The sequence below is a fragment of the Salmo salar genome, chromosome ssa21 (assembly GCF_905237065.1).
Source record: "Salmo salar chromosome ssa21, Ssal_v3.1, whole genome shotgun sequence".
Lineage (NCBI taxonomy): Eukaryota > Metazoa > Chordata > Actinopteri > Salmoniformes > Salmonidae > Salmo > Salmo salar.
This window is the reverse complement of record NC_059462.1, coordinates 41491675-41516312: the sequence shown is the minus strand read 5'-3', so window position 1 is coordinate 41516312 and position 24638 is coordinate 41491675. Positions and strand designations below refer to the sequence as shown.

The 24638-nt window shown below is 41.1% G+C and overlaps 2 protein-coding genes across 5 annotated transcripts in view; both read right to left on the bottom strand.

Moving 5' to 3' along the window:
* Window positions 1-6722: 6722 nt before the first annotated feature.
* LOC106582344 (ADP-ribosylation factor-like protein 5A) lies at window positions 6723-19885 on the bottom strand. 3 transcript variants are annotated; one of them, XM_014165361.2, is made up of 6 exons: window positions 19467-19885; window positions 14736-14796; window positions 8902-9049; window positions 8593-8676; window positions 7943-8094; window positions 6723-7450 (listed from the first exon to the last, which is right to left on the bottom strand). In XM_014165361.2, exons 1-6 carry the CDS (start codon window positions 19510-19512, stop codon window positions 7402-7404), a joined length of 540 nt encoding a protein of 179 aa, XP_014020836.1. In that variant the 5' UTR covers window positions 19513-19885; the 3' UTR covers window positions 6723-7401. The 3 variants fall into 3 exon arrangements, with proteins under 3 accessions (XP_014020836.1, XP_014020838.1, XP_014020837.1); XM_014165363.2 differs by lacking the exon at window positions 19467-19885 and adding an exon at window positions 18639-18920; XM_014165362.2 differs by lacking the exons at window positions 8902-9049; window positions 19467-19885 and adding an exon at window positions 18639-19003.
* Window positions 19886-20691: 806 nt separating this feature from the next.
* LOC106582346 (voltage-dependent L-type calcium channel subunit beta-4) overlaps window positions 20692-24638 on the bottom strand; it is a 67915-nt gene continuing 63968 nt past the window's right edge. For both annotated transcript variants that reach the window (XM_014165364.2, XM_014165366.2), the window contains one exon: window positions 20692-23416. In XM_014165364.2, coding sequence (XP_014020839.2) covers window positions 23162-23416 — 255 coding nt within the window. In that variant the 3' untranslated portion in view covers window positions 20692-23161. The remainder of the gene's footprint in view (window positions 23417-24638) is intronic.

Genomic DNA, 24638 nt, shown 5'->3' with positions numbered 1-24638 from the left:
TAGACTTAACTGCAAATGACACTCTTGAGAAAAAACAATACACTAATATTGCAGTTAGCCATGACAGCCTTTATAATAGAATGCTTGTGACCACACACATCTAAATATTGCACTTGGGAAAAGAACATCTTAAAGTCTTCCCTGTAGCTCAGTTGGTAGAGCATGGTGTTTGCAAGGCCAGGGTTGTGGGTTTGATTCCCACGGGGGGCCAGCACAGGAGAAAAAAAGAAAAAAAAATGTATGCATTCACTACTGTAAGTCGCTCTGGATAAGAGCGTATGCTAAAACGTAAATGTAGAAATAGAATGAAACAAAAAGGCATTCTATTTTTGCTCTATTATAGTGGCCACTATAGTAGACATTGATCAGGTGCACAGGGCTACATGTGTGCAAAAATAACGTTCACTGAGTAAAACATTTTATAATCCCCCGCACAAGTGTTACTGTCAAATTCAACACAACAAAAGCAATATCTTTGGGATACACTGCCCATTATTACATTGTACTTTCTGCCAGTGGACATCTGTTCTACAATGTGCCAGCAGAGCATGATACCTTTTGTTGGCATAATTGATCTATTTCAGGCAGAGTACACCTAGCATACCCCTTTTTATCCACTGTATTGAAAAAGTGATAGAGGGAAAGTGGGTAGTGTCATGATGTTGCCCTCTTTGGGTACAGCGAGCACAGTTGACCCCCCTCCCTCTGCACCAGGCCGTTTCTATGCAAAATCCCCCGACCTCTATACTTCTGACACCAGGCTCTGTAAGAGCGGTCGTAAATTCCTATGAGGAGATTCTCTCCTCATGGCCACAGTATAGAGACAGAGTGGGTTTCATAGAGAATAAAGGAGTTCTTCCACCTCACAGAACTGGAGAACCGAACAAAATGTATGTTCTGGAGAAGGTATAAAAGATCGGTGAAGAATCCAGCTATGAACTGGTCCATTTGGTACAATTTTGTGAAAGTCATGAGAGACAATACGGCCACATTACCATAATCATGTTTATACAATAGCCTCAGCTATGAGACTTACATCTAATGGTTGTATAAAATGAATGAATAAGGATGGAACTGTTTGTGAAATTGTGTAATGTGATTTTGGACTGTTTAACCTGTTATGGATAGGGGGCAGTATTTTCATGGCCGGATAAAAAAAACGTACCCGATTTAATCTGTTTATTACTCCTGCCCAGAAACTAGAATATGCATATAATTGTTTGATTTGGATAGAAAACACCCTAAAGTTTCTAAAAGCGTTTGAATGGTGTCTGTGAGTATAACAGAACTCATATGGCAGGCCAAAACCTGAGAAGATTCCAAACAGGAAGTGCCCTCTCTGACCATTTCTTGGCCTTCTTTAGCCTCTTTATTGAAAACAGAGGATCTCTGCTGTAACGTGACACTTTCTAAGACTCCCATAGGCTCTCAGAAGGCGCCAGAACGTTGAATGATGACTCTGCAGTCCCTGGCTGAAAAACAGTAGCGCATTTGGATAGTGGTCGATCTGAGAACAATGAGACGGGTGCGCGCGTGCACGTGAAGAGTCCATTTTACATTTTCAGTCTTTGAACGAAAACGACGTCTCCCGGTCGGAATATTATCGCTATTTTATGAGAAAAATCGCATAAAAATTGATTTTAAACAGCGTTTGACATGCTTCGAAGTACGGTAATGGAATATTTTGAATTTTTTTGTCACGATACGCACCGGCGCGTCACCCTTCGGATAGTGTCTTGAACGCACGAACAAAACGCCGCTATTTGGATATAACTATGGATTATTTGGAACCAAACCAACATTTGTTGTTGAAGTAGAAGTCCTGGGAGTGCATTCTGACGAAGAACAGCAAAGGTAATCCAATTTCTCTTATAGTAAATCTGAGTTTTGTGAGTACCAAACTTGGTGGGTGTCAAAATAGCTAGCCTGTGATGGCCAGGCTATCTACTCAGAATATTGCAAAATGTGCTTTCACCAAAAAGCTATTTTAAAATCGGACACCGCGATTGCATAAAGGAGTTCTGTATCTATAATTCTTTTAAAAATTATGTTTTTTGTGAACGTTTATCGTGAGTGATTTAGTAAATTCACCGGAAGTGTTCGGTGGGAATGCTAGTTCTGAACGTCACATGCTAATGTAAAAAGCTGGTTTTAGATATAAATATGAACTTGATTGAACAAAACATGCATGTATTGTATAACATAATGTCCTAGGAGTGTCATCTGATGAAGATCATCAAAGGTTAGTGCTGCATTTAGCTGTGGTTTTGGTGTCATTATATGCTAGCTTGAAAAATGGGTGTCTGATTATTTCTGGCTGGGTACTCTCCTGACATAATCTAATGTTTTGCTTTCATTGTAAAGCCTTTTTGAAATCGGACAGTGTGGTTAGATAAAGGAGAGTCTTGTCTTTAAAATGGTGTAAAATAGTCATATGTTTGAAAAATGGAAGTTTTCGGATTTTCGAGGAGTTTGTATTTCGCGCCACGCCCTATCATTGGATATTGGAGCGGTGTTCCGGTAGCGGAACATCTAGATGCTTACCTCAATTACGAGATGGCTAAAGGTTGGAGACCAGTTTACCTCGATAACGAGAGTGCCAAGGTTTGACCATGCATTCCTCTTGCTGAACTTTTAACCATACCACGTGGTTAACCTCTTCGCTATAGGGGGCAGTATTTTCACGGCCGGATGAAAAACGTACCCAATTTAAACAGGTTACTACTCTGGCTCAGAAACTAGAATATGCATATTATTAGTAGATTTGGATAGAAAACACTCTGAAGTTTCTAAAACTGTTTGAATGGTGTCTGTGAGTATAACAGAACTCATATAGCAGGCAAAAACCTGAGAAAATTCCAAGCAGGAAGTGGCCTGTCTGAGAATGTGTAGTTCTTCTTTTGGTTCTCTATCGAAACTACAGTATCTGTGCTGTTATGTAGCACTTTCTAAGGCTTCCATTGGCTCTCTAAAGCCTTCAGAAAGCGGATTGAGGCGTCTCTTGTCTCTGGGCAGAGTTTTGTAGCTCAGTTTGTCAGTGGTCTGCCTGGTGACTAAGAGATTGGATATGCGCGTTCACGAGACCACACAGTTTTTTTCTTTTCCTCTTGAATGAATACACGATTGTCCGGTTGGAATATTATCGCTATTTTACGAGAAAAATACCATAAAAATTGATTTTAAACAGCGTTTGACATGCTTCTAAGTACAGTAAAGGAACATTTTTATTTTTTGGTCTGGAAATGCGCTCGCACTACCCTTTGGATAGTGACCTGAACGCATGAACAAAACGGAGGTATTTGGACATAACTATGGATTATTTGGAACAAAAACAACATTTCTTGTGGAAGTATTTTTCTAATAGTAATTCTGAGTTTAGTGAGCCGCGAACTTGGCGGGTGTGAAAATAGCTAGCCGTGATGGCTGAGCTATGTACTCAGAATATTGCCAAATGTGCGTTCGCCGAAAAGCCATTTTAAAATCTGACATAGCGATTGCATAAAGGAGTTCTGTATCTATAATTCTTAAAATAATTGTAATGTATTTTGTCAACGTTTATGATGAGTAATTTAGTAAATTCACCGGAAGTTTTGGGTGGGAATGCATGTTCTGAACATCACATGCTAATGTAAAAAGCTGTTTTTGGATATAAATATGAACTTGATTGAACAAAACATGCATGTGTTGTATAACAATGTCCTAGGAGTGTCATCTGATGAAGATCATCAAAGGTTAGTGCTTCATTTAGCTGCGTTTTGGGTTTTTGTGACATATATGCTTGCTTGGAAAATGGCTGTGTGATTGTTTTTGGCTATGTACTCACCTAACATAATCTAATGTTATGCTTTCGCTGTAAAGCCTTTTTGAAATCGGACAATGTGGTTAGATTAACGAGAGTCTTGTCTTTAAAATGGTGTAAAATAGTCGTATGTTAGAAAAATTGAAATTATTGCATTTGAGGTTTTTGTATTTCGCGCCACGTTCTTCCATTAGATATTGGCGAGGCGTTCCGCTAGCGGAACCCCTAGATGTAAGAAGTTAAACTCTTAGACTATCGATACCGACAGAATAAGATCAAGTCTTTGATATTAATTACTAGTCTGCAGCTAGGAATTCGGTATTATTGAACGCGAAGACCGACAACCGCAGAAACATCTGTCCTATAACGACATGAATGAATGTTACTCTGAATTATCCATTCTAACCACGACAGAGAGAGGGCGGACAGACTCTCCAACAGAAACAAACTTTTCAACAGAGATCCCGACGACACACTGAGCGTAAATATATATATATTGATTGCAATTGTTCCCGAATGAGTGAGCGTTCATGTGCAAAGGATTAGTATTTCAATTGTTAGAATTATCAACTCTGTAGTGCCTTCTCAGTTGACCCCCACTCCCCTTTTGTCTAACAAGCCGCCATGCCGGTTTAGCCCACTAGGGCACATTCTCCTATCATTTCTTTGTAACGATATCTACTGTTTGTTATGCATTTCTGTGAATTACTTAGTGTAAATAAATGATTTTAAGACAATTGATGTATGGATGACTCATAGTGAAGACTGGGTTCGTGCAGATAACCAACAACTTACGACGTTTGGAATGAGACTGATGTGAGGTAAAGAATACGTCTTTAATCAGAAGACTTATTGATCAGATATTAAAATATCTGAAAGTTATATTAGGAAAATTATAACTTTGTAATCTGAATATTTTCCTTGGTGCCGACTTCCTAGTTAATTACAGTTACATGATTAATCAGGTTAATCGCGTAATAATAATTACAGAGAGTTATTTGATAAATATGTCTTCAGTTTTAATGATGCCAAAGACACGACAGTGGTGTTCCTTTCACCTCTAGTGGCATCGAGTTTAAGCCAGGCCCAGCTCCAGCTACATTAACAAGCAACGCCTCATTTTCACCCAACTCTCTCATTCTGAAAATTAACCACATACTGTAGAGGGAAAATATGAGTTAGATAGTGGTTAGTTCGTTAGATAGTTAACATTTCACACAGATTGCCTGGGTCCAGTAAGCAACTAACGTGTTATAACTTGAGAAACGTCGTATACCAGTTAATACGACTCTGGGTTTATATGCGCGGATATCGACTCTGCCGCCAGTGTTGCCAACTTAGTGACTTTGTCGCTATATTTAGCGAGTATTCAGACCCCTCTAGCGATTTTCAAAAAAGCGACTAGCGACAAATCTAGCGACTTTTTCTGGTGTTATTGGAGACTTTTGGAGACTCTGACATGAAAGCACGTATCGTTCTTACTCGTCTCAACGAGCAGCGGGTGCTGCCGTGGGCCCGACCCCATCCCAAAGCACTCACAGGCGGCCCAGTCCTTGCGCAGCAGTCCCTCCCAGCTGCAGTCAGAGCAGGAGATGTTCACCCCTCCGCGTCCAGACTGCAAATTAATCGCGCATGCGGGAAGCCGGCTTACATTTAAAAAAAAAACAATTAACCTGAATTAGGGCCAGAGTAGTTACCATCATTTTCTCACATTGCCATTGAGTTTTTTTCCATTGTCTCTTTTTGGTCCATTTAGATTGTATACAAAAAAATGGAAAAAATGTTATGGTTAAAAATGTTCATGTTTTACTGTGAATTGTTGTCGGCTCCTAAGTGGACCATAAGGTTAAAAACCAAACCAAACTAAGAAAACTGAGCTAAAAAACAAAAATACTAACTCCACCAGAGTGTCTCTTTTGGGTCACTTTTCCGGGATAAAGGAGGAGGGTTGGAATTGTGACATTAAAAAGAAAGTTCATACAGCGTCCATCACAATTACATGCACATTGCCAATTATGCAAATTAGGTGATGACGTCATTTAGCGACTTTTAGGACAGCCAATAGCTACTTTCCTTACTGAGGAGTTGCTCGAGTATACTTTTGGGGCAGTGGATAGCGCGCTGGACTTCGGGATAGGTCGAAGGTTCGAGACCTGCTCCCTGCCTGTTTCATTACTATAGCTAATTGGTTAGGTTACTAGCTCATCAGATGTTGTAACGTCAGCTAGTCTGACTTTATTTGTAAGCTAATTTTCATAAACTCAAGAATTTTATCAGATGAATTGGCTAATGTTGCTCAACATGTCTCTGGCTAACTAACGGAGAATTCGATCCAGTTAGCATGATTCTTAACAATGCTAACAATACTTGTTCCACCACTTTCTCCCTCACCTCAAACTTTCCAAATGCCAGTAGTTTTTCGGCTACAGCTCATGAAGTAGGTTTCATCACCTTCTCACCCCAGTCTCCGTGGTCAGGCTTCTCATCTAACGTTACGTCTTCGTTATCGTTCAGGGACGCCCTGCTGTAGCTGGCAAGCTGCCTTTCCACTCTCCGCTGTCTTTCCAGAGCGCGCGCTGATGGTTGTCTCTTCAGTCGCTTGTTGCGCTGATTTCTGTTGTTATGTAAACGATTGGCTGAGCCTTGGATACAGCCAGTATTGCTCCAAACGCGCATCACTCGTTCGCTTACAGACAGTAGTGATCCAAAGGCCCCCCTCCCAAACGTTCTCATCGGATCTACATGAATCACATAGGTCACCTATTTTGGATTCAAAACGGCGAATTTCGCCGAAAGGTGACTAGTTTGCATCCCTGAGAATGACAAAACCACATGACAAGGGTATATGAAGATAACCAGAAACATAGGAATATTTCTTACCTGTGAAATATATACACATTTATGACAAATGTAATGAACCCAAAACAGATAAAAACATTTTATTTTTTCGAATGTATTTCATATGAGCTGAGAGAGTTGGGTTTCCCTCTCTTCGGTTCTGTGACTCAGTATCTTCAGCCATCATCACTTCAGGATTCAGACGCAGCAGGCACAAGGTAATGAAATGTGAATTAAGGAATAGAGCGCCATTTGGGACGCAGTCATAATGTAAATACTGGACTGTACACATAGGGCAATACCACCATCTCAGACAGTATGGCAATACTGAAACAAGGCCACTCTGGGCAGGCAGGCTCACTCAAACAACTAAAGACGAGTCCTCTTAAGTCCAAGCTCACCTCCAGTCCCAGATAGTCCATATCTTTTTTAGTTGGAAAACCAACCTTGCAGATTCAGAAATTCAACACACCGGAATTCTTATCAGTCTTTTGTTGAACTTTTCTTTCTAGAATTGATCCTGAAAAGGTAGAGTTATTCAGTTCTGGTTGCTCACAGTTCTCAGTCAGAGCAGTGTTTTGTAGTAATAAATAAACACGCATCAGAAAAACAACATCCTGGCAGTCTGGCCGGCTGGGTCAGGTCAGAGGCTTCATGGAGAGGGCCACCCGTCAACCGCCAACCAACCACCACACCCCTCAGGACTGAAGGTGTAGAGAGAGGAGAGGAACAGCACACCTGTTGTTTTTGATCAGGGTCAAAGGTCATCTGACTCGCAATCGTGACGTCATCCACTCCAAGCCTTGGCACAACCTAAAGGTAGGGAGACATAAGAAGAACAAGATAATGGATTTATCAGTTCGTGGGAATATATTTTGATACATTTGTGAAGTATGTTCTTCAGACTAACACAGTGCATTTAGAAAGTATTCAGACCCTTTATTTTTAATACATTGCAAAAATCTCTAAAAAACTGTTTTTACTTGGTCATTATGAGGTATTGTGTGTAGATTGAAGAGTAAAAATAACGATTTAAAACATTTTAGAATATGGCTGTAATGTGTAACAAAATGTGAAAAAAGTCAAGGGGTCTGAATACTTTCCAAATGCATTGTATGCCTAAGTGAAGGATTGCCAGTACTACCAGTGCTAGCACTATCTACAGCAGTTTCTCAACCTTGGGGTCATGGAACAGCACCAGTCCCTAAGATGGTTAGCTAACACCAATTTAGTCAATAATCGAGACAAGAGCTAGTTTTAATGAGAGTCTCCGGTCCACCAAGGAGAAAATACAAATTTTCTTACCCCTCCCCAGTGAGGGCGCAGCAGGCCTGGATGTGCCACTGGTGGTCTTTGACTGATGTAAGCTGCAGGCTCTGGGAGATCTCAGCCACAGACATACAGCCCTTCACATCCTGCTTGTTAGCAAAGATCAGCAGGCCCGCCTTCTTCAGATCCTGGCGAGTGAGAGAGAGAGAGCGAGAGGGCAAGAGGATTTGGAGTTTAACACACTTAATTTCAACTATGGAGAACTAAAGGGATGGAGGAGAAGGAATGGTGAATGATACAATGAGGGAATAGGAGGAGGATGAGGAGAAAAAGCGAGAGGTGCCCGTATGCTCATAGACCAGGGGTGTCAAACACATTCCACGAAGGACAGTGTCTGTGTGTTTTTGGTTTTTCCTTTCAATTAAGACTTAGGCAACCAGGTGAGGGGAGTTCCTTTCTAATTAGTGACCTTAATTCAACAATCAAATACAAGGGTGGAGCAAAAAACACGCAGACACTCGGACCTCCGTGGAATGAGTTTGACACGTGTGTCATACACCATCATGGAACTCCGGCTGCTGCCATGTCTTCTGCTGTGGGTTGTATTGAACTCATACCATCTTGACCCACACATATTGTCATACGTCCTCTCACATAAAACATGAACAAGAAGACCAACAACTCACTTCATGTGCAAGCATTCTGTAGAGCTCCTCTTTGGTGACAGAGATTCTCTCTCGGTCGGTGCTGTCCACCACTATGATCACAAACTGGAGAGAAAGATGGGGAGAGAGATAAGGACAGTTAAAAAGACAGCCGGTAACACTTTACATTAAATTGCTCTTATACCTAAGTAAAAACACTGGAAACACTGTATTAAGACGTTTAAAAAAAACTATTGCATAGCAATATTGTTGAGCAGTTTTGTTAATTTAATGAAAAATAAAACTACAAAATAATAATAACGGCCATACAGCCACAATACGTGGTCTGACCTCTGTGTTTGTGTAGTACGTGTTCCAGGAGGACCTCAGTGATTCCTGCCCTCCGATGTCCCACATCAGGAAGTGAGTGTTGTTCACCACTATCTCCTCCACGTTGCTGCCTATTGTAGGAGAGGTGTGCACCACCTCATTCATAGAACTGCATCACAAGCACAGGAGGTTCTCAATCAATGCAACAAAAAAAAGTCAGAATTCTGGTAGGCATGAGAACAATGGGGTTCCCGGAGTTCACTTCACCATGTAATCTATGCCCCATTGTATCATTCTTCCATGAACTGTGGGTTAACCAAAACCTAGCCCAATATTGGACTAAAGGAGCCTAACATTACTCCTTATAGTCCAAGGACCTTAGGCAGGCAGCCTAGCGGTTAGAGAGAAGAGCCAGCAACTGGAAGGTTGGCAGTTCGAATCCCGGGTCCAACAGAAGCAAAAAAATCTGTTGATATCAAGATTTCCGTTAGGAAAATGTGGTGCCGGACAACGTGACCGGGAAGATTTTAATTTACTGGCCATTTGAGAAATTTACTGGACCCATATGCATTGGGTGCATAAACCATTATGGCGTCCACCCACGGTGCTCAGAATGACAGAAATCACATTTAGATTATGGTAATGCATCTTAAACAGAACATGCAACTCATGTAATGAAGCAGCCAATAAAACGTAATTTGCCCAAATGGAATTCGCAGGAAAACACCATTCTAAAACAGACCACCTAATAGCGGTTCTATTTTGTGATAAGATGAAAATCTCTATTAGAAACGGGGGGTATCTAAAGATGCAACAACTAAGATGGGTTGCAAATATAACTACGATTGACAACAAAAGAAAGTTAATATGAAAACCAATAGAACAGAAGATAAATGGCATAGCAGTGGGTCCAACAGGTGGATCCAATCCAGAATGGCTCAGCTGTCTCCCACCAATTCTTGCGCATTCATTGTTTCATTGTGTGAATTAGATATTTTTTTTAAAGATCAATTCCCCATTACATGTCACCAGTAGAAGGCAAAGCGGTAGCTACTTTGAAGAATCTCAAATATAAAATATATTTTGATTTGTTTGACACTTTTTTGGTTACTACATGATTCCATATGTGTTATTTCATAGTTTTGATGTAATGTAGAACATAGTAAAAATAAAGAAAAACCCTGGAATGAGTAGGTGTGTCCAAACGTTACTGGTACTGTAAGTATTCAGACACTTTACTCAGTACTTTGTTGAAGCCCCTTTTGCAGCAATTACAGCCTCAAGTCTTTTTGGGTATGACGCTACAAGTTTGGCACAGCTGTATTTGGGGAGTTTCTCCCATTCCTCTCTGCAGATCCTCTCAAGCTCTGTCAGGTTGGATGGGGAGCGTTGGTGCACAGCTATTTTCAGGTCTCTCCAGAGATGTTTGATTGGGTTGAAGTCCGGGCTCAAGCTGGGCCACAAGGACATTTAGAGACTTGTCCCAAAGCCACTCCTGCGTTGTCTTGGCTGTGTGATTAGGGTCGTTGTACTGTTGGAAGGTGAACCTTCTCCCCAGTCTGAGGTCCTGAGTGCTCTGGAGCAGGTTTTCATCAAAGATCTCCCTGTACTTTCCTCCGTTGATCTTTTCGTCAATCTTGACTAGAGTCACAGTCAATGCCGCTGAAAACAAATCCCCACAGCATGATGCCGCCACCACCATGCTTCACCGTAGGGATTGTGCCAGGTTTCCTCCAGATGTTACGCTTGGCATTCAGCCCAAAGAGTTCAATCTTGGTTTCATCAGACAGAGAATCTTGTTTCTCATAGTCTGAGAGTCTTTAGGTGCTCCAAAGCGGGCTGTCATGTGCCTTTTACTGAGTAGTGGCTTCCGTCTGACCACATAAAGGCCTGATTGGTGGAATGCTGCAGAGATGGTTGTCCTTCTGGAAGGTTCTCCCATCTCCACAGAGGAACTCCAGAGCTCTGTCAGAGTGACCATCGGGTTCTTGGTCACTTCCCTGACCAAGGCCCTTCTCCCCCGATTGCTCAGTTTGGCCGGGCGGCCAGCTCTAGGAAGAGTGTTGGTGGTTCCAAACTTCTTCCATTTAAGAATGATGGAGGCCACTGTGTTCTTGTGGACCTTCAATGCTGCAGACATTTTTTTGGTACCCTTCCCCAGATCTGTGCCTCGACACAATCCTGTCTCGGAGCTCTATGGACAATTCCTTCGAGCTCATGGCTTGGTTTTTGCTCTGACATGCACTGCCATGCACTGTCAACTGTGGGACCTTATATAGACATGTGTGTGCCTTTCCAAATCATGTCCAATCAATTGAATTTACCACAGGTGGACTACAATCAAGATGTAGAAACATCTCATGGATGATTAATGGAAACAGGATGCACCTGAGCTCAATTCCGAGTCTCATAGCAAAGGTTCTGAATACTTATGTAAATAAAGGTATTTCTGTTTTAAATTTTTTATAAATTAGCAACAAAAATATGTAAAGCCTGTTTTCACTTTACCATTATGGGGTAGTGTGTATAGACTGCTGAGGATTTTTATTTATTTAATCAATTTTAGAATAAGGCTGTAATGTAACAAAATGTGGAAAAAGTCAAGGGGTTTGAATACTTTCCGAAGGCACTGTACATGTCTGTTGTTTTGACCTTCTTAAAACAATTCAATATAGCTTAGTATAACCCCCTCTCCCAGCTTAAATTAAAAGCGAAAGTCAAATTTTGGTTGGACCTTGTGGGCAATTGACCATTAAAGTAATCTGAATCTTCTGTTTAAAGGTGAATTGGCTCCGGAAGCCAAAACAGCCAGATACTATAACACATGAAAATCATTTCACAAATGTAAAACATACACTTACTGTACACTGTTTTAACACAGTTGCAGCCAACAGTATTTTTCAGTCATAACATGTTTGTGGCATCTGTCCTTCGTTTACACACAGGTGTTCGGAGACGCAGATATCTAATTAGCACAGGTAGTCAACTCGGTCTTCCGTCTGTTTTCCGTATAAATGGACATGGAGATATGACAGCGTGGGAACATTAACCTTATAAAAAGGTGTGTATCAATTTAACCTTTTTTTACTATTATTTGTATTTATTATGGATCCTCATTAGTTCCTGCCAAGGCAGCAGGTACTCTTCCTGGGGTCCAGCAGCATAAAACAGTTACATACAGTTTAAAATACTACATGACATTACATTTCATAACACCTTACCCAACACATTCAGATGTTCCCTCAGGCCACCACTCCACCACCACATATTTATAATACAACATACATGTGCACGTTTCTGTGCCTGTGTGTGTCTTCTACAGAAAGCTAAAGGTCCTTACGCTTCCAGAACCATACTGCAAGCGATGCATGTTAATGTTCAGACCGAGCATCGTGGCTCTTAACAAAACTCCCCCGTACAGAAGACGCCTTTGTCCAATGATTCTTATGTGTAATAGAAATGGAACTTAGAGTCATGATCAAGGGCTAACCAAAACCTTGCTTTGAAGCATTTAAGCTAAGGTCACCATTTATCATAAAAAAACGTTATGAAATCCCCCTAGTTGTGACAGGAAATTAGTCTACCGTCACAACTCATTATCATAACTAATTATCCCTGCTGGATAGTGGTGCACGGTATACCAAAACTTTGGTACTTTTACGATACTAGAACATGAAAAACGGTTCAGTGCTAGAATTTGTTACTTTCAGTACTTCTGTCAAACGTGTCTCTCATGGATTAACTCTCATACTCTGTCTATGAGCGTAGCCGATGTCCCCCTTATAGAGCAAACAGCACAGTGCCTGCTCCACTTAGCCTGCACTGGGAGTCTGGGCTGCATGTTAGTGCCCCACTCATGCTGCACAGAAGTTAACACACTTGAATAATGTGACACGACACGTAGAAATGCTGAAACTGTTAATTAATGTTCGCAAAACAATGTCCATACAGGCTAGAACACGTTACAATGCAAAGAAGATACCATTAGCTTCCAGCTTTGTATGCTAACTTTCCTTTTTAACTTACAGCTGAAGCTAACATCAATTCACTACACTAGTACTTTGTGATAATATGCAAACCATAATGCAAAATATGCTGATTTCAAAGCGGATTGCCACCCAAAAATGTATTAATTCCCTTAAAATCGGTGTCTGTCGCGTCTCTCCATCAGCCAAATATTATCGATTGCCTCAGCAAACTGTGTGTGTGTGTGTGTGTGTGTGTGTGTGAGAGAGAAAGAGAATAGGACTCCGATGAGATGCCCCCCTCTTGCCTTGTGAATGACAACATTACTGGTTAAAGAGAGCGCACCCTTTAAAAAAATATATATTTATATGAAAATGCTGTTCATCAGTACAATAAAATAAGTCCCAAATTGAAGGGAAAGATATTTATCTGTAGCACCATGAAATCAACCAAAACAAGCTCAATAACTCAATGCACACACACTCCTATTATACTGTATCCTATTCTATTCTACTGTATCCTATTCTACTGTATCCTACCCTACTGTATCATATTCTATTACACCGTATCCTACTGTATCCTATCCTACTGTATCCTATTCTATTATACTGGATCCTATTCTACTGTATCCTATTCTATCCTATTATACTCTATCCTGCTGTATCCTATCCTATTATATCCTATCCTATTATACTCTATCCTACTGTATCCTATTCTATTATACTCTATCCTACTGTATCCTATTCTATTATACTCTATCCTACTGTATCCTATTCTATTATACTCTATCCTACTGTATCTTATTCTATGCCGCTCTGACATTGCGCGTCCATTTATTTTTATATTGTTAATTCCATTCCTTTATTAGATGTGTGCATGTTGTGTAATTGTTAGCTAATACTTGTTAGATATTACAGCACTGTCGGAGCTAGAAGCACAAGCATTTCGCTACACCCGCAATAACATCTGCTAAACACATGTATGTGACCAATAACATTTGATTTGAACATTTGTTCCCCAGTATTGTGAATAGGTCTAGGCTACATCTTTATTTACAAAGTTTATCAATAGAAATGTACCATTCAAATAAATTATTACCATTATGTTTTTATGTAGTCAGATTGGTAAAAACAAAGTCAAATTGATTGTTTAATAGATTCATTAATGCATACATGGCTGTCTAAAAAAAATCTATGAAATGATATTTAACTCAAAAGATGTCCAACCATTGAACAGAGCAGTAGATGAGTTCATCTGTCTGGGTCAAGTGCCATTCTGGAACTTTGGCTAATATACCTTCTTTTTTTTCCTGTATACCTCCCCAACCAAGCCTGCTTCAGGGCATCAGAAGAGCTGAGAACAGAGTGGGGGAGGAGAGTGCTGAGGGTGAAGCGTGAAGGCTCTTCTTTACTGACTTTCAGGAAACTGTTCTAGGCTTGGCCTACGTGCAGCCCACCGGAGTTGGATGTGACCTATACATCCAACCCAATAACAGCCTCCGTTGAAGCCCATTGTCCAACCCAATAACAGCGTCCGTTGAAGCCCATTGTCCAACCCAATAACAGCCTCCGTTGAAGCCCATTGTCCAACCCAATAACAGCCTCCGTTGAAGCCCATTGTCCAACCCAATAACAGCCTCCGTTGAAGCCCATTGTCCAACCCAATAACAGCCTCCGTTGAAGACCATTGTCCAACCCAATAACAGCCTCCGTTGAAGACCATTGTCCAACCCAATAACTACATGTAGGCCTACTTTTGTTTTAATTCTTACAGTCTTTGAGATTATCAGTATAATGAAAAGCACTACATAAATTACATCTTCCCTTTCATAGAGGTCCCTCTCATCCCCTTCATTTCCTTTAAAAAAAAGGGTACAATAGGCTACTTACAACTGGTAAAGAATGGTGGTCTTCCCTGCATTGTCCAGGCCCACAATAATAACCTTGTGCTCTGAAAAAAAGAGTGAGAAGAAATATATTTTAAAAACACATTCTTATAATCACAAAACAATATAAACTTCAAAAATAAGTCTGACTTCAATGCCCAGTGGCTGACCTACGCACCCAATATTGAGCAGCACAATAGAGTCATTTGGATATTTGTTTTTCAGATCTCCACAGCACAGCCATAAACTAAACAAGCTATTCATTATAGGAGCTGCAAGACTTAAGACTTCACAGTGACAAACTGCAATGTTTCACACATATTCCCCCCTCTTACCTCTCTCTGAGACATGGCAGTGACAGAGACAGAGACACACACTAGAGTGAGTGGTCTCAGTGCTGCGCTTGCTAAGGTTGAAAGCAGCAGCTGTCGGTAATGGATGGCACACACATAACGGATACTGAGCCACCTGCTCAGCTGAACACAGAACGGATACTGACCCACCTGCTCAGCTGAACACAGAGCGGATACTGACCCACCTGCTCAGCTGAACACAGAACGGATACTGACCCACCTGCTCAGCTGAACACAGAACGGATACTGACCCACCTGCTCAACTGAACAAAGCCGAAGCCATCTGCACTCAAACATACAGCTCCATGTAAACACTGTCACTGACAGACAGACAAACACCAACAAGACACACTGGACCAAAACAAAAGACAGGATACTCTTAGCACACACATACACTACAATGTTGTTAGCATGATGCTAGCTGCCACTAGACAAGACATTACATTACACCTGTGAAGTTAGACTAGTCCTCATGAGTATGACTGAAGAAGGTACATGGCCTATACTATCCTCGTATGAACCATCCTGATCTGGCAAGCTTACATTCTGTATCCATGTAGCGGTAGTGAAAAGAGAATTTAAGCTTGCGAGGTCATCGGGATGGTTCGTACAAGGTCATCGGGATGGTTCGTACAAGGTCATCGGGATGGTTCGTACAAGGTCATCGGGATGGTTCGTACAAGGTCATCGGGATGGTTCGTACAAGGTCATCGGGATGGTTCGTACAAGGTCATCGGGATGGTTCGTACTAATGCAAAACCACACCTTGACCGGAATTCAAGACATGTCCAGTATGGCTAATCCAGCCAGATATGGGCACAGCAGGCTGAGCAAACATATGACTAATAAGCTGAAACAATATCCACCCCTTTTAAAAGCCACAGGCAGGAGTAGGCTGTGTATATTTGGATTGGATCTAGAGCAAGGCCTACTCACTCCCCTCGTCCTTACCCAATACTCACTCCCCTCGTCCTTACCCAATACTCACTCCCCTCGTCCTTACCCAATACTCACTCCCCTCGTCCTTACCCAATACTCACTCCCCTCGTCCTTACCCAATACTCACTCCCCTCGTCCTTACCCAATACTCACTCCCCTCGTCCTTACCCAATACTCACTCCCCTCGTCCTTACCCAATACTCACTCCCCTCGTCCTTACCCAATACTCACTCCCCTCGTCCTTACCCAATACTCACTCCCCTCGTCCTTACTCATGCCCATATTAACAAATGTAGCCTAATCATGTGACTGACAAGGAAATGCTGGTTGAGCAGCACAGCAATTACAGAAGTGAATCTCCTTTCTTCACAATCCCCAAAATACCATGACACACAATGCAGAAATGAGAGGGAGCCTCAAGAACAACTAGAGCCTTGATAGTTTCTGGACAATAAGGTTAAAGAGTCATTTCTCTTCCTGTCTCTCGCTACATGTATTTTTGGCAGGCCTGCATCACAATCCCCAGTGTTTAGGCTACAGCACCGGGGTTCAATTTGACTGCTACTCGGGACTGTTTACAGTAAATGGAGTGATCTATTTCGATTCACGGTCACAACTTAGACTACTTTGGTGTTCATTTTTTAAGGAAATGGAAATTCCTATTTTTGCTTTACGAAACAACTTCAGATGACACCAAGTAGCCGTGGGGGGGGGGGTCTAAGCTATGACATTATGTAGACACTTTTTTTGGTGGGTGTTATCTAGGTAGACACTTGGGCTGGGAAACGCCAGGGACGATACAACATCATCACGATACTTTGGTGTCATACGTCTGCTGCAGAGGGTCAAGAGACAGCCAGGAGAAAACTAGTTTTGAACAGTCATGGAAATAAAAGTGCTGAAAACAATATGTATTTAACAGAGAGCAGACCTTAATTTGAGAACATTTTTTGCAGCCACTGCAAAATGCAGATTGCAAAGAACACACATCTGTCACCTGAGTTTGAGATCTCCAGTTAGTCTTGCGTAAACTAATGCATAAGACCTTGTCTCAGTTGCAAAGGTACCTCAGGTGTTTTAGGCTATGTGTAGCAGTTAAAATTGGTGCACACGGTTCCATCAACAATATTGACTATATTCACTGGAAAGAATCTTTGTACCTGGTGCTGTGCTAGTCTATTTTACTTGTCATTCACCTTGTGAATGAACTGCTTTTTTTATTTAAACTGCCACAGCCCACATTGAGAAGTCTTTGAAATTCCTGTTTGAAGTACTACTGACATGGCGACATAAACTTAACGTCTCTCGCACCATGGGCTTTATGACACGTGGAACACTGTTGCTTGTGGACGACTACCAATCAAAGCCTTCCCCAGACACTGGGCATTGCCAATTACAATAGGCCTATGTGAGAGAACAAGGTCTTTATATTACAAATAAAGACATTGTGAGAGGAGAGTCCAATGAAACAAGCCTAGGTTTTTAAGAGACAAGTCAGCTACAGTATCGCTCTGACTGAACCAATATGGAGTCGCTCAGAAATGGGTCATGCTGTATGCCTGTAACAAGGGTTACACTGACAGCGAATAAAGTGGGTCAATAGTTGTTGAAAACACTTATATTTCCCCTTTTCAGCAGCCTTGAAAACTAGGGGACCTCACGATATTATTAATATTGCAATATTGACGATAACTCGTCAAAAATAATATCCCATTATGTAACTGTATCAATTTCCCCCCCCCCATCACTACTTGAAACACATGAAAAGCTCTTCATGATGGGACATGCTTTGTGTGGGAGGTATACCTGTCTCTAACCTAACCTAGCAGGCTGTTTTTCAGGGGAAATGGGAGTTAGGTGGAAAATACCGTATTCCTGAAAAACGGAAACATCCGATTTCTACCGACCCCGCTGAGTGGCCTGGCTGTCTGGTAGTAACAGGTATAAAGTATGATGTTGTATTTTAGAGGCAAGCTGTCCAGCCTGTGACAACAGTAGCTCTCTTGTTAACTCCTTATGGAATTGCCATCCCAAACATGTTAGGCTTGACAATGACAGCAATGTAGTTAGCAAACACAAACATCTGGGACCAGCCATAGGTAAACACATTCTGATGTGGCACTGACTGCATGTGGGGATAGGAGTGAACAGTAAACCTAAAGTGAAAACTAAAGTGAAGTCTTTAGTTTCAATATCTGTGATTGTTTATGTATACGACCTTGATTTGACTAGGCAAACAATCCTTTACCACAGTCAGTGACCCCCTGAGAATAGGCCCACATACTACATAAAACCAAGAGGCCAAGAGAGAGAACTTTCCATAGGAGCACTCTGCTGCCCTCGGGTCTCATGTTACAGGTTTGCACAGATCTGTTTACAGATTGAGTTAGTTCAGGATTCAGCAGGGAGGGATTGATTACATTTTCAGCTAATTTAGACAAAAACACAGTGCACTAAAGAGGACACTCAGCACAGCTCTTAGCTGACCATCGTGGGGGAAAACAGGAAAAATACTGCATCAAAGGCCAGTTGCTGGGCTAATGCTCAAAATTAATATTCAAGTTCCATTTTACTCTCCAATGATCCTGAACTTTAGCTAGGCTGACTCAACTCACGTGGTACACAGCGAGGATGGGAGTCCAAATGTCATCCCAATGTCCCAACAGACTCCCATAGATGCGGTCCAGAACCAAGGCTCTCTGAACAATGCAGTACTGATATAGCTATAATAATATACAAAACACATGGTGATATCATTCAATATAGCTAGCTAGCTATTACACCAGGGGAGGATGGCTAATAATAATGGCTGGAACCTAGGGAATGGAATGATACCACGCCACTCCAGGCATTACCACAAGCCCGTCCTCCCCAATTAAGTTGCCAAAGTTACCAACAGTACTTTGTGGACGGCAGTTAGAGAGCCTAGCAGTTAGAGCGTTTGGCCTGTAACCGAAAGGTCGGTAGTTCCCCGAGCTGACAAGGTGAAAAAAACTGTCGACGTGCCCTTCGAATCAAAGTACACATATTTGCTGATGTCATCGCAGGTGCAGCGAAACCCTAATTGCTCCAGGGTCGCCGTTAATAATGGCAGACCCTGGCCGTGACCCCACTCTCAGAGGGTCTCTCAGTCAGGGGAAGTTGGGATATGAAATGTTTTTGTCCAATTCCCACATGGGTGAAATAGGACAGATAAACACCCAACGACTTATTATTACTTTACACCCCCCCCCCCAAAAAACAAATAAAAAATATATATATATGATGTAATAGCAAGCTAGCTAGCTATCAGTTTTGTAAACACTGGAACATTCTTGGCTGTTGGCTAACAGCTGGACTAGCTAAATAACAACATGAACTCAGCTGGATACGTTAGACGCTAGGAAACGTGCTACGCTAACTAGCTAACTACACATTCGACGTCAACGATAGGTCTGACATACCTTGATGATTGAAAAGCCTCCATAGCTTGGTGAAAATTATTCCCATGGCTGTTATTGTAGAGCCTTTGGAGGCAACTAACTGCGGTAATTTAGCTAGGTAACGTTAGCTGACTGGCTTGCTATCTGGCGAATTCCTGAAGATGTTGCTAACGTTAATCGGGCAATGCAGTCACACGACCTGGCAATATTTGACGGTGGAAAAGAGAACAGTAATGTCAACGCTTATTGATAAAGTTCTCATCTTTGCACGAAGGCTTTTCCTTTATGGCCGAAATAGAATTACAGGACGACGTTATTGCATTTCTAGCTACAGAAAACAACGGTAGCTGATTAGCTAGCCCTGGAGTGTCTAGCTAGAGAATACAACGATAGCTGATTAGCTAGCTTTGGAGTGCATTCGTCAACACTGACGCATGCTCTCTCCACAATCCGCCCAGTGAGGATGGATTCCAGAGTGATTACCAAATCAGAGACAATTATGATGAATAAAGTTTAGAGTGACACCATATACGTTACATTACATTATGTGTGCAAAGCCCACTATCAAGTAGTACTGCATCCATAGGCACTTAAGGTCATTCATCATTTGGAGTGAGGCAATTGCAACCATTCACAAAATGCCACATATTTAATAAGATCGTATATTCAGTTCATGCGGGGTCTAACCCGGGATTTCCAAACTTTTTCTGCCCAAAACCCAATTGACAGTAGAACATGCATGGGGCCCCCACGTGGGAAAATGACATTCCCTAACACTGTTCATATTCACTCAATTTAAGGTCCGCTCGCTGTCCTAACACATAATAATTACATGAAAACGTATTCTAATAGTATAAAAGGCTTTAAATTGATACTAAAAGATTGTATCCTATACTCATTTGAAGAGAAAAGTTCTTCATTTGTTTGATAAGATTACAGATTTTCTCAGGGGACCCCAATTTCATGGGACTCCATATTGTCCAGAAGCCAAGTTTGGGAACCACTGGTCTAACCTGGCTCTGGGTCAAACAAACATCAATTGCACAACACATCAAGGACATTACAATTGGCCACAATGAAGAAATTATGATTCACTATATCACCCACTGGGTGTGCACCCCTCTGTGTTCTGTTTTTGTGGAAATAAAATAATATTTTGATAAGAAGGGCCAACTCAATAGCCTACATCTTAAGATAACATATCTGTTTGAAGATGGGAGTCAATGAAGAAAAGAGGAATCTGGACCATCATTATTCAGAGCTCTGAATTTATTTGATAAAAAAGTTCATTTTAACTAGAGTTAGTTCTCATTTTACATCAATTTCCCATAAAACATATTTATCTTTCTTCTTGATAAATTAAAAAGTTGTATTAGTCATGCAGTTTCGCATTTCCCTTTTGAATGTTATCTTTCACAAAAATAACAAGAACACAATCTCATTGAACTCCAATGAAGCCGCTAAGTAGCTGAGGGAGGAAAAGCATCAACATGCAGCACTGTACACATTTGCATAGTACATTTTTCTCTAGATTAGTTTGCCCGATTTTTTCTCTTTACCAGCATGCCTTTATAGAATACAGCACTAACGGAAATCGAGCTATCTTGGCAACAGAAGAAGGTATTCAAAGAAAACAAATGAAATATGTTGTGATTTGTTTTTTGGGGGGTTTCTGATACATACCCTCTATTGGTGCTCTATGCACAACTCGTAGCATACAGAGAGACATTCTCTGACATGAACTTCTATACACAACTCCCTAGTCTGTACCCTTCACACTCTCTTCATATGACTAAACTTCTATAATGGTTCCTAACCATTTAGACCATAAAAACTGAAATAAAATGCTACGTTTTGAGGATATGTATATGGGTAGGAGAGAAGCCACTCCATTGCTACAGTACCCCAAAAATAGTTTAAAACAAGGCCTGGGTTAAGCAATAAGGCTTTGAACAACTCATTTGTCATGGTGTTTTGATATGCAATGCTTGGGAAAGTAAAATCGTTCATTAAAAAACAACATAATTTATTTTTAATGGCCAGGACATGGAAGACTTTTAAACGGGGCAGAACAAAAGAACAGCTGATGGTTGGCAAATAATTACAATTAATTGATTTGACTTATATATCGCCTTTCTAGACACCCAAAGCGCTTTACATAGTAATTATGACCAAATGTTTGATGTTAGACTCACAATTTCTTTGTTTCATGAAATCAACAATATAACTTCATAGCAGACTGAATGAAGCGCTCTCATCCTCTTATGTGTTACTGTTGACTAAATTAATTGTTCAAATGAGAGTGTCCTAAACAACAGTCACTCACTCAACTACAGTCTCCTAGGGATTTTTCTGGCCTAACACATACATAACAGCACTGAATCATTATCCCATGACATTCTGTATATTGACAAAAAGACATGCTGCCATTGATCATTCTAAACCAATGAAACGTCGGTCCACGGACAGCCGTTATTTCTTTATTTGCCAAGCAGGACTTTCTTTGAATATATTACACTTGAATTCACAAGACCATTTAAAAGACAATAAAATATGATGCAAATGGCATCACTATAATAGGCTGCTTGTACAGTAAATGGAATGTGGTATACCTCAATTCAAATGATCAATATTTCCCTGATTGGAAGTATATCCATCTATACTAAAGCCTATCCTTTGATCATTAGTAAATTATGAAACCCATTTAAACAGTTAAAATTAAGCTCAATGGGCATATCATCCCTCTCTACTGTATATTTTATTCCTAGTCATGAGTACTAATGGAAAAACTTGAATTAGGCTATTTCCTCTTGGTTGCAGCATTCTAAAAACTGATAGGCATAATCCTCACACTAGAGTGTTAAGGTACTGTATATAACGAAGGGATGCACCCTTTCCTGAAAGAGCACAAGATATGAAACTTGCAACTCACTTAATTTACTTAGCAAATTGTTATTAGAAAAGTGTGATTTCTTGTCCTGTGCGGCACGTCGCAAATGGCATTAGCTAAGTATCATTGAGAAGAAGGGGCTAAAAGCCCTGGAAACTAGAGGATTCCGATTCAGGACCCTCCTAAAAAAATCCCTCAATATTTTGACAAACAGGAACTTTGCCTACTCTGAGAAACAGGTTGTAGGCTACAGGACTGGAAACACTCAAATCCAAGACAATTTCAAACAACTTAGTGACATTAATTAAATATACAGTGCACTGACTCTGCTGCTATTGGCTCCTGGAAATGTGCAAAGAAGTTCTGTGCTGATCGAGGGACGCTTGACGCTGTCTGGCACTGGTTCGAGGCAGGTGTTGATGGGTCACCATGACCACCACGACAGCTAGCCCTGCTAACACTGAGACAACAGGGAGTCGATGGCCAGACCACATGGTCACCTCTTTCACCCCAACGTGTCAAGGCTCGGGCCATGTTAAAAAGAAGACAAGCCCAGAGTTGGGCCTTCCCTAAAAAAAAACATGGTGAAAATCTGCCCCTCATCCTATTTTTTGTCTCCCTCATAAGAAAAAGGCATAGAGATTAGATTTTTAGTTGGTCAATGTTTACGTTTTCAGCGTGAACCAGTGCCAGAGGAAAAGCGAGGTACTAACACTTTATAAAAAAAGTTGGTTACAGTACAATTAAACTAGAGAGTGGTGATGTAGCCCTGTCGTACCCACTGTGAAGGGAAGAGAGGCCTAAGTGACATAAGGGGGTCTTCAGCTCAAAGCCTGTGCCTGGAGTCATGGCTGTAGCCTCCGGGGGAGCCGTTACGGTTGCGGTGGGGCTTGTATGTGTCCTGATAGGGGTCATGATAATCCTCCTCCACCAGGGGGTAGTGGACCTGGTCCCGGCTGTGCTGAGAGCCGGAGGACAGGCGGTTACGGCTCTTCCTCTGCCGCTCGTTGTGGTAGTTCTCGTCTGATGGCGAGTGTTCTCCTGCTGTGTGATTGCTGTTCCTGTTTGTGTTTCTTTGACCCTGTTCAGAGAGAAGGAGAGGACATATTGTATAAATTCAGCAGTTGACTATAGCATCAGCTTTTTCAAAACTGTATAATTGTATTTTTTTTTATCCTGTAGTAGTGAGCAAAACGTCCTTGATGATGAGGCTACATAAATAGGCAGCAATCCGGTATCATAATCCTGTATCACTTCACTACTAATTCATACCATTTTCAATAAATTATTTACAACCAATTTGTCCAACAACTATTCAGAAGAAATAGTCATAATTAGGGCTGTTACGGTGACCGTATTACCGCCAAACCGGCGGTCACGAGTCATGAAGGGAGTGAAATTCCACATGACCGTTTAGTCACCGTAATTAGGCTTCTCCAAGCTCTGATGCTGCTGATGGTCATTAGTAGCCTACCAAACTTGTTAACTGCCTGGTACTCAGCACTCTATTGTCCCTCTAATCACTCAATGCAAATGTTTTAGAAAATCTAATCAAACACTTCATGAGAGCCCATGAGCTCATGTTGCACAACATTTCTATAGGCTATACAATTTCACAAGAAAACAGAGTGATGACCTCTATTAAAACGAGTAGGATCCCATCAGCTTTCTATAGGTTAGGCATACTATATTTATTTCTCAACTTTCCTAATATTAAGCCAATTGTTTATCTTTAAAACAGGAGTATAGCCTACCTGGCTGACATGAAAATGAACCATGGGAAATGTGTCCTCCATTTACTATTTAAGTACATAGATTTGTATTTTTTCCCGCTGTCCCTGTTTCGAGACAGGTGCATGATAATGGTCCATTCTATATCAAAACAAATATCACACATATATTATTTAGTATGTGTAAAGACAAGATTAAATCAGGAATAGTCTGATGGGTGACAATATTAGCCTATCACTTCTGAATTCTATATTATCACTTGTGAATGATGCCCAGCATAAGAAACAACCTTTTTTTGCAACTTTTTCTAATCATGAAGGGGATGCCGCTGTGAAATTCAAGGCATTATCAAGTGCTTGTCAAATTGTGAATGAGAGACTAATGAAGTGTGTAAAGCCTCCGCAAAAAAACAAAGCAGAAATCATGCCTTTCAAGCGACTTTTTTCAAATCATCATTAGTTGCAACATGCAGCCTTATGTAACCGATGTGAAATGGCTAGCTAGTTAGCGGTGGTGCGCGCTAATAGCGTTTCAATCGGGTGACGTCACTCGCTCTGAGACCTGAAGTAGTT